At 42.1% G+C, this 15,651-nt stretch overlaps 1 protein-coding gene across 1 annotated transcript in view; it reads left to right on the forward strand.

Annotated features, from left to right (window-relative positions):
• Positions 1–12,024: 12,024 nt before the first annotated feature.
• The window catches only part of PLCXD3 (phosphatidylinositol specific phospholipase C X domain containing 3), a gene marked incomplete at its 3' end in the record, with an annotated part of 46,780 nt that continues 43,153 nt past the window's right edge, over positions 12,025–15,651 (forward strand). The window contains exon 1 of the mRNA XM_079330574.1: positions 12,025–12,215. Within this exon, the coding sequence (XP_079186700.1) occupies positions 12,113–12,215 (103 nt within the window). The 5' untranslated portion in view covers positions 12,025–12,112. The remainder of the gene's footprint in view (positions 12,216–15,651) is intronic.

The following is a 15,651-nucleotide window of genomic DNA, read 5'->3' on the forward strand; positions in this document are numbered from 1 at the left end:
AGTGCTGCCAGCTCAGGTCAGCCCCCATATCCTTTCCCAAGGGGTATTATTCACCAACTCCTTAAACAGGTAGAAATCTTCTTTTCTAACCTTCAGGGTCTTGAGCATTCTCCTTGCCAGCCCACGCTCCATGAGATCATGAATTTCCCCAGGGCAGGGTCATTACAGCCCAGGTGTGTCCAGACTTAGCCCCTCTAAGGAGCTCATCCCCATCAGTGAGCACCAGGCCCGGTCATGCTTCTCCTCCGTTGGTCTGGCCAATGCCCAGACCAGGAATTTGTCCTCTGCTCTCCCCAGGAGTGTCCTGGATTGCTACAGCTGGCTGTATTGCTCTCCCAGCAGATGTCCAGGTGGTTGAACCCTTCCATCAGGATGAGAGGGGGTGAGGATGATGTGCCCTGCAGCCAAAGCAGGAAGGCCTCATCAACAGGCTCCTCCTGATCAGCAGCCTGTATGTAACCTCAGCCACCAGGTGTCCTTTCTTGGTCCCCCTGCCCAGCTTCCTCTCCTGCTCACCACTGTTACTGCTCCCCTTGGAAGATTCCTGTCACTGAAATCTGCCGTGGTCACCTATTGCAACAACCTTGATACTTCACCCTGCTTATGAGAACTGTCTCCAGGTCTCTCAGCTCTTCAGTGAACCACAGAATCTCCTGAGCTGGAAGGAACTCATCAGGATCACTGCATTTAACTCCTTGTCCTGCACAGCCCCACCCCAAGGATTGCACCTGAGAGTGTTGTTCAAAAACTTTTTGAACTCAGGCTTGGTGCTGTGACCACTTCCCTTGGGAACCTATTCCAGTGCCCAACCACTCTCCAGGTGAAGAACTATTTCCTGACAGCCAACCTGAACCTTCCCTGCCACAGCTTCCTGCTGCTCCCTTGGGTTCTGTCACCGAGCAGAGACCAATGCCTCTGATTCTCCTTGTGAGGAACCTGCAGGCACCTATGAGGTGTCCTCTTCACGAGGCTGAACAAGCCAAGCGAACTCAGCAACTCCTTGTGTGCCTTCTTTAGGCCCTTGTTTGGGTGTCCCTGACTCCAGGAATCCCCTGCCCTGCTTATTCTCATCCCCAGAACTTACTGTAGCTGCCACTCCTGTCCCTGCTGCTGCTTATGCCTCACAGGCTGTCCCAAAGCCTTCCTCATAACTTTTGAGATATATTTTACACTTCCCAAGCTTTATCAGATGTAGCACAAGCAACACTTATTCCCTCTTCTGAATCTTTTAAAGATACTAGCTTAAATGCCCATTGTTTATCCTTCTGATAAGTTTTTCCTTCAAAATTCTGGAATGGAGCTGGGCTTCACAAGCTTGACCAGAATATCTTCCCATAGGAAAGATGGGAAGCAAAACAAAAATGTTAAACAAGACAAATCTTCCCCAATAACTCCTCTGTCTTGTGCAGGGCAAGGCCTTGCATGGTCAGTCCTTGTGATGACTGGCAGAAGGTTTAGCATGGTGAGTTCTTCAGGTTTGCCCACCACAGACGACTTCAAAGCTGTGTGAGCCACCAAGCTGAACTGTAGAAATTGCAAAGCAAAACCCACCAAAGACTTCACGTGCATGTTTAACCACATGAACACTACTATGCTAATAATTCCTTCATGTTCATAATTTCTATTGCGTTGATGAGTAGAGGTCCCTATTAGCACGTCATTGTGAAAAATACCTGAGCTGAAAAATTCCCTTCTTTAGAAAAAAGTGAATTGCAAGGAAATGGAAAAGTGAGGGAACAGTGAGAGTACTTATTTCTGCCAGAACATCTGCCCAGTCATTGCAAGGTGTTTTGCAGGTGCTGTTCTGTAAGTAAATGGATTACAAGAATAATTTAAAAGAAATTACTGTTCTTTCTCCTTCCTCCTGCCCTCTTATCTCTTACAGACACAGACAGTTTTAGCAGAGAGATTCATTGCCTTTTCATACTAATGTTTTCAAACATTTTTTAATGTGTGTAAATGAAATGCCAGAATTTCCTTCCACATTTAGTAAGACTTCATTTTTTTTCAAGTATTGGGTGCACAGTAAAAGGACATCCAGATTATACCAATGTACTTTTGTGAGGATTTTTTTTTCTCAAAGGCATTATACTTCAATCAGCAAACCATTTACCCACTGCTGGCACACACACAACTTCTGAAATCCTTTGCTCTCATATTTTTCTTAATTATCCTTCTTTTTTTGTCCTACGGTTCTTCAGTGTGCAGCAGAAAGAAGGTGCCACTTCAAACCAAACTCAACTAAACTTGTCTAATTTACTGAAAGTTGCTCAAGCAGCTTCTTCCATATAAGAAGAATTTCCAGAAAGTTTTATAGAAAGAAATGTTGGAAAAGGGAGTTCTGGTGGTGACTAGTAGGTGTTATTCTCTCAGAGTGTTGAAACCCCTTTAGTATGAGTGGTAAACCACATCCAGATGGGTTTCCAACTGCATGTGTGTGTGTTTGAACCATGTTTCTCAAAATATACTTCCTGGCTTTGGTCTTCCTGGGGACAGTTTGGTTTCAATGTTTTTCTTTAGTTTCATGTCTTAAGGACATCTCTCTCCCCACATGCAAGAAAATTTTTAACCTGAGATCCAAATTCTGGTTCCAGGGAAGAAAATTGATGTAGATCAGTGAGCATTTCTGACTGTCATTTGCAATAGAAAAAGTAGGTCCTGCTTTTCCTTCTCCTTCCACAACACTTGGTCTGTTTAGCAAAGAAAATTATGTACAAAACTCTTGCAACATTGCAGGGAAAGCCAAAACAGCACTTGCGCGGGTTGGCTGCCTCACATTCAGCTACAGAGTCTCCCATCAACTTCGGAGGAGAGAGGATTTTAACCACTGTGACTCCTCAGTCTGTGTGTGATACAAGTTATTTATCATCTAGACCATTCACAAAACTCCCAGTGCTACTTCCCTTTTAGCAATGGAAAATTCTTCCAAGAACTAAATTTTAAAAACGGGACAGAGTTTTGGTGTTTCTTTCCCTTCAAATGGCTTGTGGAATAGCACATGAATGCTTGTGTTACTTAGATGGTACAAGCTTAACATAACAATGAGACTTGAGCATTCTACCTTTACAATTCAGTTGCTGCTGAAACATTTCCACACAGAGGTGTCAAACAGAATAATTATGCCTAGAATCAATGTACGCTTTCTTCTACTCAGAAATATGTTTTCTGATTTTGACATGATTTCATACATATACTAGCAAAACTCTGCTGGTGTACACACAACTGCGTCACACTCACCACACTTCAACTGACAAAGAATCCTGTGAAAACAAAAGGCTACTTAACAATCTTCAAATTGAACCAAGCACTAATTAAGTGCAATAATAAATACTTTGTTACATTTTGCCACTGTGCTCTGCTCAGAAAGGTTTTTTCTTTAGTTTGAAGAGTAATCAAACTGAACACTTTCATCCCCAGTTTCTTCCATTCCTTCAAGTCCATCTAAGCCTCCTTTGTTTCACAGTGCCTTTGCAGGCACTGGCTGATTGTAAAGCTGTTAATTACAATGAGGAAAATACCTTGGATCTCCCCCAGGTGAACAAAAACAGCATGCTCACTGAATTAAGTTTCTGTTTTCCACAGCAGCAGAAATTGGAAATCTGTTGCCACACACACACAAGAAAGAATATTTCAGTGAGGTTTGTATGTCTGTGTGCAGATTCCTACAGAATTATTTTTGCTTTTCATTGTCTTGTCTGGCTGAGTCCTCACTAATCTCAATAGGGCCTGGAGCCAATGTGAAGAAGAGCAGGCACTGCACATTATAGCACAGTCATGCTCTGACCTGTCCAGCCCTTGCAAAGCACATGTTAAAGCAGCTGGTTTGTGGAAAGGACAAGGAATATCTGTTTCTATAAAGAACTGCTTTTCTCTATTGCCCTTAAAGCTTGTAAATAGAAAACTGAGTATCTGAAAAAAACCTCAGACGTTTATTAAGGTAAAGTGATGGCATGCTGAGATCAGTGTGCCAAGGAAAGGAGCTGCCCAGCACTGTTGTGAGAAAAATTGTGGCTTTGTTTGATAATCAGGGTGATGCTCTGGATTTGCAAGAAAGCCTTGGAATTTAGACTCCACTCATCAGGGTGATGCTCTGGATTTGCAAGTGAGCCTTGGAATTTAGACTCCACTTTTGATGTTAAATCCTCCTCCCTTAAATAAATACAGTAGATGACCCACACTGCTTGCAGTGGTTGTTGCAAGGATAACACAGAAACAGCCACTCTCCAATCCCATGCTAGTCCTGCTGGCAAGGGTGCAAGCACTGTTGTTTCCTCCAGCTGCTCATCTCAAATGTTCTCATCTCTCTGTCTGCTGCGCTTCTGGGACTCATCTTCCCTGGGCCCTATTTGACTCAGTGCATGGCCAAAGACTTTTAATTTGGCCAATGTGTATATTTCAACAGGACTCAGGATGTCAGGGAAACACAGCCAGACTTTAAAGTCTTGAATCCCAAAAAGCAAATGCTGAAACCATCTTTGCTAGACTATAACATAGTAAGCACTTCAGTGGATGAAGGTATTATTCTGATTACTAAGCAACTGCATACAATGAAAAAGGGTAAAAATTGGTTATAATGGGAAAACACTGCTAAAATACTGTCAGGTTGTCAGAAGCAAAAGTTGCATTAAAGCTGCAACTTTTATCAGCTACTTGAATCATGCAGCATATTCAGCATATTGGAGGGTGAATTGCAGACTCTCCTGCCTGCTCATGAGCAGGTGAAGGAAGCTGGCCAGAGCAAAACTGCACCTTCTGTCCTTTGCATTGGTTTATGGTGCCTGTTGGTTACCTGGGGAAAAGCCTGTGATCCTATTTAATTCCTCAGCCTGTGTAATCCCAATTTTTTCCCCAAGAAAATTGAAAAAATACTTTATGACCTAGAGGCTAAAATGTTTTAGTTTATATTGCAAAGAATAATGAATTTCAGTCTTAAGAGGATTGTACTCATATTAGGAATTCCAGATATCTTTTATTCACTCAGTGTCACATGGATCATTACAAACTTAATTATCTTGATAATCCTGAGCTGTGCTGCATTTAATGAAACTGTTTTTAACAAGTAGCAAGTTGCGATGAACAGCAATTAGGGCTCAGTCCTGAAGGCAGAAAATTCTTTCAGAAACTGATGTCTGATTTCAAATCTCTAGCTAGAAATATTTACAGATTTTTTGAATGGTTCACTAGGTACAGTGCAGTCATGAAAGTAAGGTCTTAGGTGTGTAATTTAATTTGCCATGAAGGCCAAGGGATGAGGCAGCAATTCAAAGCAGTGAGATGTGGAGATGATTCCAGAAAAAATAGGAGTTAGATGGTAGCAGAACAGACATACTCTAACAGAAAAGCAAGACCAGCTCCTCCACTCCACTGTCCCAGAGAATGGATTTCCAGGGGCAAACAGAATTTGATTTCTAAGCTCTTGGTGATACCACCACCTTTGTGTATCAACTTGCTCCATGCTTTTGGGGGATTCCTTTTCTTTCTTTGTTACCATCCCTATTTTCCATTCTCTTGCTCTTTCTCCTATTTTGTCTCGTCCTATTTTCTTGCACTACAAGAATAAGAATCCCTGGTTTCAGATAGGAAGTTTTATGTTGTTGCACCTTGAGTAATGAACACATAGTGTTCCATCACATTGCAATGTGGAGTGGGGAAAAGCAGACCATGAAAAGCTTTTTTCTCACATATAATGCTCATTTCTCCTTCTCTAGCATTTGTGGCAACCTCTTCCTGCCTATTCACCTAGAGAAGTCTGATGTACCACCCTTTTGTCTGGGGCTGAGACACTGCCTTGCACCCTGTAGTACCCAACCTGCAAATGCCAGGCTGAAACAACTGCACTGCCCACCCATCATGGGGGGGTGTAATTAAAAAGGAACATGACCTGTCATCCACTCAGCAGGCACCGACTGCAGCCCATGAAATGTGGCTGGCATAATGATTTGAGTCATGTGCTAAAATCTTATTAGTTCTGCTGACTATTTCCAACACCTTTTAGGAGTGCTTCATTATCATGCAAACAGCAAGAGCTTGTTTGGAAAGCCTTATCCAGGATGTGCATATTTCATGAAACATGACTCTAGCTGCCAAGAGTAGAACTGACCACTGTTAACAGTGCAGCTCCCATTGGAAAGTCTTCTGCATCATCCATCATCTTTTCTATTTAAAAAGAGAAAAGACTTTTCATGTCCAGTGGCTTAGAATATAAGCACAGTAGGTGCATCAGCTATTAACCAACTGATACTAGTTTTACATCCAGGGGATCCAAATTCAATGGAGTATTTTCATCATCTCACTGATTTTGAATTACTCTCCAACAGGCACATAAATAAAAATACTTAATTATTGCCTAATATTCATTGCTTAAGCAGTCATTATACATTTATTTGCTTTCATTATTTGCTCATTTAATACAGTTCCCATTTCCTTTTGAATGTTTCAGAAAACACTTACTACAGATCATGAACTGTTTGACAGATGTTTACTCTTTTAAAAGTAATCATACAGCAAAGAGATGGGAAGTATGCAATACATGTACATATCTGCTGCTAGTCAAATCCAGAATCAATATCACAATGCCACTCTAAATATCTTGATGGTAAATAAGCAATTGTAAAATCTGAGTGTCTCTTTTATAGCAATTAAGTTCCATACCTTGACAAATTAAAAAGTACTTTGATATCTATTTAGAAATGCTATTTTCCTCTTTTCTCTCTTTTTTAAATACTGTGCACGGTAGCTCTGAACTGCATCCTAAATGGTTAGCACATACAAGCAGATTGCATCTTCTGTTTCTGGTGGTCCACTGTAAAACTCTGCAAGCATGAACCACTTCTGATTGTCTCATCTGTTTAGTTCCTGCTATTTTCACTGATTTTTTCTGCGCATAGACTTGTTTTCATTTATCACTATGCAATAACACAATATACAGTCAATGAAAATAACTATTTTATTTCACTTGGTTCGGTCTTGCATTTTTAAGTTTTTACCCTTCCTTGAACATTTCTAATCTGTCTGTGCTAGTTGCAACCCCAAAGGAGATCAGACATCATTCAAACAACCTTCTGGAATGTTTTGTCTAACATTACTTTCTAGCGAACATTTTAAACTGTTCAAATTTTTCTATTCATGCAAAGGACTGCATTTTCTAACAAAACTGTATCTGACTGCCTCAAAAACTTCTCATTCCTCTTTGACAGGGCTGGAAAACAGCAGGGGAGAGGTTTTTTTGAATCTTTCAAGTATTTTTTTTTAACTAAAGGTAGATATTTTCACATTGATGAAGTAATTTGTGACCATGTCAATACTGTTTTGGAAGAGTACAAGGATTATGATCAACACTAATGCCTCCTTCTGCATCAACTGTCATAAGCCCATCACTAAAATATCTCATTTAGCTTTTGTTTTCAATGAAACAATAGTTTTTTACCTAGAGAATGAGCTCACATTCAAATGCTTGAATCAAGCTGTCTCTGCAAGTTCTTAACCATGTCAAACATTGGGCCTTCAAGTCTCAGAAACACTTATTCATGACAAAATGTTCCTGAGGTTCTATAGAATGCTTTTAAACATTGTCAGGTTGGTCTAGAAATAAAAAGCAATCCCTTGCTCACCTTTTCCTGTATCAAATTTGCATACTTTGCTGTGATGTGGTAGCACTGGCTATGAGAAAATAGGGTTTTTCATGTTCTGCCACCGCTGTTTTTGATAATGCCATTAGAGTCTTTTCAGTAATGCCAACACAACTGAACATTTTTGTTTTTAACCAGGTAAAAAAGTAGCCACTGGTGTGCTCTGATGCAGATATTTTAGATGAGACACAGCAGGAATCTGCTTGACAAAGTTAAAAAAGAAAAAGACAAAACAAATCTTTTTCCAGAAACCTAAAAAATACTCTTCAGAAAGAAGTAGCTAAGGTGAAACTTATTTCCACCCAAGGACTGGATATAAATACTCAAATTCACCTTTTATCTTGTTCCTTTCAAGCTTCCAGAATGTGGTTCACTGTAACAGTCTTGTCATACACTTTGTTTCCTTTTCCGTACATTTTATAATGTCTTTGTTTTGGTTGTAAAGTATGCAAGTAAAAACTGTGTTGTACCTTTATATTAACCCATCATCTTCCCAGTCACTGTAATTTACCACAAGAGAGTAGGGATAACATTAGCATCATCCTGACATTTGTAGCCACTCAGAACAAATATTGTTTCCTCTCAGATTCATTACTGGCACAAACAAAGGTTTTCTTAGTAGGGAATAACAAATCAGAGTACAGAATAAACCACATTTTCTTTTGCTTGAAAATCAGAAACAGATTTATTCTTTCACATAAAATTAAGAAAATACTGTTTTCCAGTTTCTACAAGGTTTCTGACTACTGAGGAATTTTGTAACCTGTTTTGACAGGACAAATACTGCTAAATAGAGCTTGCTTAATGAATGAAGGGTGAGATTGTCAAAGAAGCCAGATAAAGTATAAAATGACAAAATGCCTTCATGACTCCTATTCATCCATATGGCTACTGAATAAATTAACTCATTCAGTCAATATACTTTGACTCTGAGATTTTATGTACTTTTCCTACTTGTTATACCTGTTAGCCATGAGAAGTAGCAAAACTGAGAATATAATGAATCCTCTGTGTTCCCAAGTAACGAAAAAGCTGCAAACAACTGGAAGGGCTTTACTGCCCAAATGTTACTGATAGAATCACTCAAAGCCATAAGAGATGCAAACATGGGATGGCAGTAAGGATTCTGAAAAACTATTAATAGAAATGGGTAGTAAGAAAGAGGAAGAAACCAACCTCAGGCACAGAATCCACTGAAAAAGTTCAAGTATTTAAGCAACACTAATTCTTCAGTTCCAAGACTCATTTTGAATTAATTAACAATAAATTTGAAGTAAATAAATAGATTTTCTGTATAATAGGAATGTTACAGAAATACAGTGCCCGATTAAGTAATTTTTTCTTTTACTATTCAGAGTGCAATGTACTTTATGTAATTCACAGAAAAAAGATCCTGTTAGTCCTTTGTTATTCACATGATTAAAATAGATGACAAGGACATATGAAAAAGCAAACTACATGATTGTTAAAATGAAAAAGCGTAACAGTGAATGCACAGTGTTAAAGTGCAATTTTTTAGGAAGATAAAAACAACAGAAAGTCTTTTTAATGGTGTAATTAATTTTGAATGCTGAAGCAACATTCCTATTGGCTAAATTACTCTGTTTTGCAATTCTATGGAAGCAGAGGTGTCTCTATTCATCCACACTGCAGACTGCAGAGAACACAATACATGATGAACAGATAGCACAATTTCAATTTTCCATCTCTTCATGTCATCTTCAGTGAGCTCAGCACAGCTGTGAATAAAAGAGCAAAGATGGTACTTTTTTGTATTTTGGCACTGCTTTTAATTTTCATTTTACCTGGTAGCTTGAAGCTTTTAAATTATTTAGTTCCTGGAATCTACTTTCTTTAACAGTTCAGACTTGCTATGTGCAAAGATTTCAGTAATATGGCCAAAACCGTGATTTTTTGGTTTTTGCTGTTTTCACATAGGAATAGAAGTTTGTATGGATACTCTGTCTTTGATTTACAGGCTGTCATTGTTTATAAATCAGTGAAAATTAGTAAAATGACAGGTTCAAACTAAACCACAATAAGCTGCTCTTTCATCAAGACAAATGGTTTGCTTTTATTTTTTATTAAACACCTCTCAAGCGACAGACAAATGCTGAAGCCACAGACAAATGCTGAAGCCACAGACAAATGCTGAAGTCTCATACCACTGAGAAGCTAGAAAAAACACCTTTTTTGAGGTCAAAGCTTCCAAATCAGTGTTTCTTAGTTTGCTCTATAACTGTTTCTGACTTTCTGTCCTGTAAGTCTCCTTTCCCATCCCACTCCCTTTCAAATTATATAAGGCTGTGATTCCCAAGTTCATAGAAGTTCAGGAATAGCTGACGATCATAGCAGTTACATTGCACCAGGAACAGAGGCAGACCTCTTCAAGCATGATTAGTGTGAGACATTAGAGTGGGCCAGTTTTCACAAAACAGAGTATCCATGGTCTTAAAATCCAGACTATAAAGGATTTGGGCATTAAAAGAAAAGATGGTACAAAAGCCTGAATTGCTTGCAGAAGCAAATGCCAACAAGTCAGGAAAGAGAGGGATATTTACAAGTCTTCAGCAGAGTAGAAAGCACCACTGAAAGGTAGTTTTAGAATTATAATACATATTAATACATTTTAAAGTGAGGAGTTTGCTGGTATTTATTTCACACTGAGCTAACCCCAAAGGTTCAAAGACCGTAAGAGATCAACAACAGTACTAACAAACTTGTTTAATCTTTCAAAAATATGTATACTCCAGTTTTCTCTCATAAAATATAGGCCACATAGTGAAACAGATGAAAGCAGCGATTTTCCAGGTGACCAGTGCAATCCATTAATAACTCTGCCCCTTAAATAAAAAAATTGATTTGATTTAATCATGTTGATAGAAACATTCAATGCTCCTTACTGGAATGATCTTTAGAAATCTTAAAATTTTCACCAAAATTCCTTCCCATTCTTTGAAGATTACATAATGTAACATCTTCCACCTTTACGTAAGTAACATCTTCCATTTTTAAGTGAAGTTTATGTCATCATATCCAAAATGTGGATTATCTTTTTTCCATCCTTGCTAATACCATAATTTTGGAAGGGCGAGATTAGCATCTCCATACACAGGATGCAATACTGCAAAAACCTCTCAGGCCTTGGTGGCTGTTTGCTTTCTCCTTTCTCTTTTTCACGTATTGTTCAAATCTGACTCAACATCTCCCCCAAGGTCAACCATATGATCACATTTCCCCAGTAAATCCCACCTCAAGAGCCATTTCTATTACAAAAAGTGAGTCAGCAAAATTTCTGTATTTAAAAACCTCAGAAATATTCACTTTTCAAGAAATCGTGGCCAAAGGAAGAGTTTCTCATCATACTTACTCTGGAAACTTTACACAGAAAGAGGAGGGCTATTATTAGTGTTCCCTGAAGTTTTATTACCAAACCCATCTATTATAGAAGGGTTTGAGTAAGAACACAAGCTACAGAAGTAGGGCTGACCCTCGTAACAATGCAAGGTGAACTGATAAACCGAACCTGTCTCAATCGTGGCTCTCTCCAGGCCCTGTTTTTGACAGCTCCACCTGTCAAAATGTGTGACACATATAAATGTTGTTTATACAGGTGGACCTCTACACACATATAAAAAAGTTTCACAGAAACAGGTAACACTGAAGGTGAAAAGACTAGGTTTGCTCTAACAGTTCAAAATGGCTCACAGAGCTTGATCAGGTTCATTCATTCATCCATCCGGAGGCAGCCACGCAAATGCTGTAAGGAATTGCTGCCAAAGATATGCTGGAGACGATAACAGAATAAACTACTTTGGATCATCCTCAAAGAATAAAAGAATTTTGCTAAAAAATTACATCTCCAAGGCATGTTCAACTAAGGTGCAATGTTGCAATGTTGTTTGTTGTTTTTTTTCATGTGAACAACCCACTGCAAAAAGAGACGTTCGTATCGGGGCAGATGCAGCTGCCCGGGTCCCGGCGCGGGCATCAGCCGAGCCCCCGCCAAGGTCAGGCAGGTTCTGCTGAGGGCCTGGGCCACCAGCCACCGGCCGGGCCCCGAGCGCCATCCCGGGCACAGACGCCCGGCCGGCGGCGGCCCCGCGCTCCGGGGGGAACCTGCTGCCGGCCCCCGGCAGGCCCGGGCGCTGGGCCGGGGGTGCCCGGGGCCGGGTTGGTGCGGACCCGCCGCAGCCGGGCCCTGACGCCGCTCCCTCACAGCCCCTCGCGGTACTCGGGGCGGGATCGCCCGCCGAGCGCCCGGGCCCAGCCCGACGGTGCGGTCCGGCCGCGCCGCGCTCGGCGCCGGCCCTGAGGGCTCTCCCGCCGCGCCGCGGGGAGGCGGCGGGGCTCGGCGGGGCGGGGAGAGGCGGTGCCAGGCGGGCGGGGCCCGCGCTCGGCGGGGCTGTGGCAGTGCCGGTGGCAGCGGTCGGGACTGGGGGAGTTGGAGCGAGCGGCGGCGGCGGTACAGCTGCGGCGGCAGCATGGCTTCGTCGCAGGGGAAGAACGAGCTGCTCTTCGCCGACTGGATGGCATCGCTGCCCGCCAGCCTCCACAGCACCCCGCTCACCAACCTGGCCATCCCTGGTGGGTGCTCTCGGCTCCCCGCCCCGCGGCCGCCCTGCGCCGGGAAGGCGAAGCGCTCGGCGCGGTTCAGTGCTCCACGCCGCTGGGGAGGCGGCGCGTCCCGGCCGCGCGGAGATCCGCGGAGATCCCTCACCGCGCTGCCGCGCAGCTCCGTGCCGGTCCCTCACCGCGCTGCCAGGAGGGTCCGTGCCTGTCCCTCACCGCGCTGCCGCGGAGCTCCGTGCTTGTCCCTCACCGCGCTGCCGCGGAGCTCCGCGGTGTCCCTTACCGCGCTGCCGGCGGGCTCCATGGTCTCCCTCACCGCGCTGCCGCGGAGCTCCGTTCCTGTCCCTCACCGCACTGCCGAGGAGCTCCGTGCCTGTCCCTCACTGCGCTGCCGCGGAGTTCCGTGCCTGTCCTTTACCGCGCTGCCGGGGAGCTCCGCGGTGTCCCTTACCGCGCTGCCGGCGGGCTCCATGGTCTCCCTCACCGCGCTGCCGCGGAACTCCGCGGAGGTCCCTTTCCGCGCTGCCTGAGGGAGTGTGTGGGAGCGAGCGGGGCAGGTGGGGCAGGGGCGCCGGCGGGACGCGGCTCCGGCGGCCCCGCGCTGTGAGCGGCCGTGAGGCGGCGGGTGCGGAGTGCGCGGCTCTACCTGGGGAGGGAAGGGAGCCTGCTCCCGCACCGCCGGACTGGCGTAGCAGCCCGAGCAGTAAACCTCGCCTAGGACCTCAATGCCACATCCTGCTCCTTTCCCCGTAAACTTGTGCGGCGAGGCCGGTCGGAGCGGGGACGGACGCAGGGCTGCGGCTGCGGGAGGGGAGGCAGGCTGCGGCAGTGTGCGGCTTCATGTCATGTCGCTGTCAGAAAACGCTCCATCTCAACACAATTTTAAATAAGACGAGGGATGGCAGGTGATGGTGTTCAGACTACGAACTCTTTCCTGTCCTCTTTCTGTTTTTTTGTTGTTTTTTTTTTTTTTTAATAAGATATTAACTATAGTTGTAGACTTAGGCAAAATACATGTTAGAATGCAAACCAGTAATTGATTCAGATGATCTCTGGTGTGAGGGAGCACCTTAAGGTTTTGCAAGACCCTTTTACCAGCATCCTTCCTCTCTAAGGTGTCTAACTGGAATGAGGTTTCAGACATGCTGAAGCTCTAATGTAATTAAGTTTCTTTTGAAAAATGTTCACTTCTTGCAAGTTTCATGTAATAACTGCTCATATTACACCAGTTTTTATAACTCTAAAGATTCTTTAGGACAATGTAATAGGTGGTATTTGTGAGAATGTTTTTTCTATGGTTTCAGTTAGACACAGGTGTGCCCTTCTAAAATTAAGTGTCTCTGACTTTCTTAGGATTTACACAATTTGTATCTAGCATTTTATTTGCTACACTGAATATTGCTGTTGGTTGAATATATCCTGTGTAAAATTATGTGCCTCCAAGGCATAGGAACCCAGCATCTGCAATTGTTACATCAAATTCCTTTGGAGCTGTAAAAATCATTCAGTGTAGTAACTTTTCATTAACCTACCAACTATGGAATATTGGCATGATGAGAAATTGTTCTCTTTTGGATGCATGGTGGTTTTTCAGGTTAAATGTCTTGTTTTAGAGACTGTTTCCTGGTTTGAGGAGATATGATGAAACTTAGCTTGCTTCCAGATGTAAAAAATTGCCTTTGTTATGCATCACCATTAAGTGGCTTTCTCTGTCGAAGGAAGCATCATGAGGCTGTTACTGGTACATCCATCTCACCAAGATCTCTCTTACTTTCTCAAAGCCTCTTTTTAAAAATTGTCTGCAGTTTTTCTCAGTGGACATATCTCAGAGCTTTGGCAGTAATGATACAAGCATTCACACCCTGTTAACGTGTTTAAATTAAAAACAAACCAACCAATTTACAGTGGGCTGTGCCAGTTAATCCCTATGTAGCCTCTAGCAGTGGGCAAGTTCTGCAGGCTGTGAGTGCGGAGACTGATCCCTTACATTGGCAGCACGATTTTGTTTATGTAACAGCAATGCATACAGACATGCTCTTTGTGAAATTAGCAGAAAAACTTACATTATTTGAGTGGTATAGTGTTAAGACCTTTGAAATTTGTCCTTCTGTTAGTGTAAATTGACACAGATGTCTTATCTGCCTGTCTCACTTTTAAAATACCGGGTATGGCAAATAGAGTCTTAAGGGGAGGGTGGCAATATAGTTCATATGAATTTGCCTACAAGGGAGCATGGCACACAGACTATAGGTATCAGTGCAGTTCAAATACTATCTTTTAAGAGTATATTTATTATTGTGTTCAACATACATGCTCAGTATTTAGTACAAGGGATAACATGGGATTGGTTTCATCCTTTAAGCAGAAACAACATTCCAGACTTTCATAATATTTAGAGGAAAGTTTTCTCCCATATGTCTACAGCTGAGCATCAATAATGTGTGCATACTAGCTGTTAGCATATGACTAGTATTCAAGTAGGTAATGCAAGGTGTGTGTGTAATCCAAACCTTCAAATCTTCATAGGTATAACTTTGAAAATTTTCACTGTTTTTGAAGTTAGTGTTTAAGTACTAAAGTATTCATACAATTTTACTTACATTGCCTTTTTTTTCTCCTTGCCAGAAGAAGTTAACAGCAGGATTTAGACTTCCCTTGCGCAGTAGGAATACTGATTTTGACCTTAATTCAGCTGGATGAAATTCAGTTCTGGAGCCAGAGTTCAACAGTCAGTCCAATGCTAATGCTGAAGAAAACAAACTATTAGCTTGAAAATGTTTTCCATTACAGAGTGCGTTCCATGGTATTAGGGGGGAAATGTTTTAGAAATCATCACTCTGTTTCTCATTGTGTCAAAGGAATGCTTGGAACTGCAGTGATACACTCTGTTGTCTTTGCACAGATACGCTTGTATCATTTTAGCTATTGCAAAGAGAACCGCAAACCCCATCATACTCTGTCATGACTGTATTTAAACAATATTGTTGAAGGAATGTTCTGTTCATAATATGTTTAAAAGCATTGCTCACACACCCTTATATTGCTCGATTGCTAAGCTTAAGAAGGTAAAAATTTATACTATTTAGCATCTCTTATACTTTTGTAAATTTCAAATCCGTGCTGGATTTTGCTAGTATTTCAGTAAGATCTCATACTCATTTCATTCTCCACAGTTCAAGCTAGGTCCTTTTGTTTTCTCAGCTGTAGGAACCCTCTAGATGAGACAGAAGTCTCTAATAGAGCATCTGCCAGCTTTGTCTGTCAGAAACTTTTCTATGTGAATTTCTTCCAAATATGAGGATGATACATTTTCTGTGAGGTTTTCTTCTTTCTTTGAACTGACTGTGTCTGTGTTCTCTTATGGTGCAAGCAGAAGATTTTCCTCAAGTGGTAATGGTAGCAAATAGCAGTCTTTGGAAATGAAACACAGTCTTTGGAAACAAAATAATCT

This window comes from Erithacus rubecula (assembly GCF_903797595.1).
Source record: "Erithacus rubecula genome assembly, chromosome: Z".
Classification (NCBI taxonomy): domain Eukaryota; kingdom Metazoa; phylum Chordata; class Aves; order Passeriformes; family Muscicapidae; genus Erithacus; species Erithacus rubecula.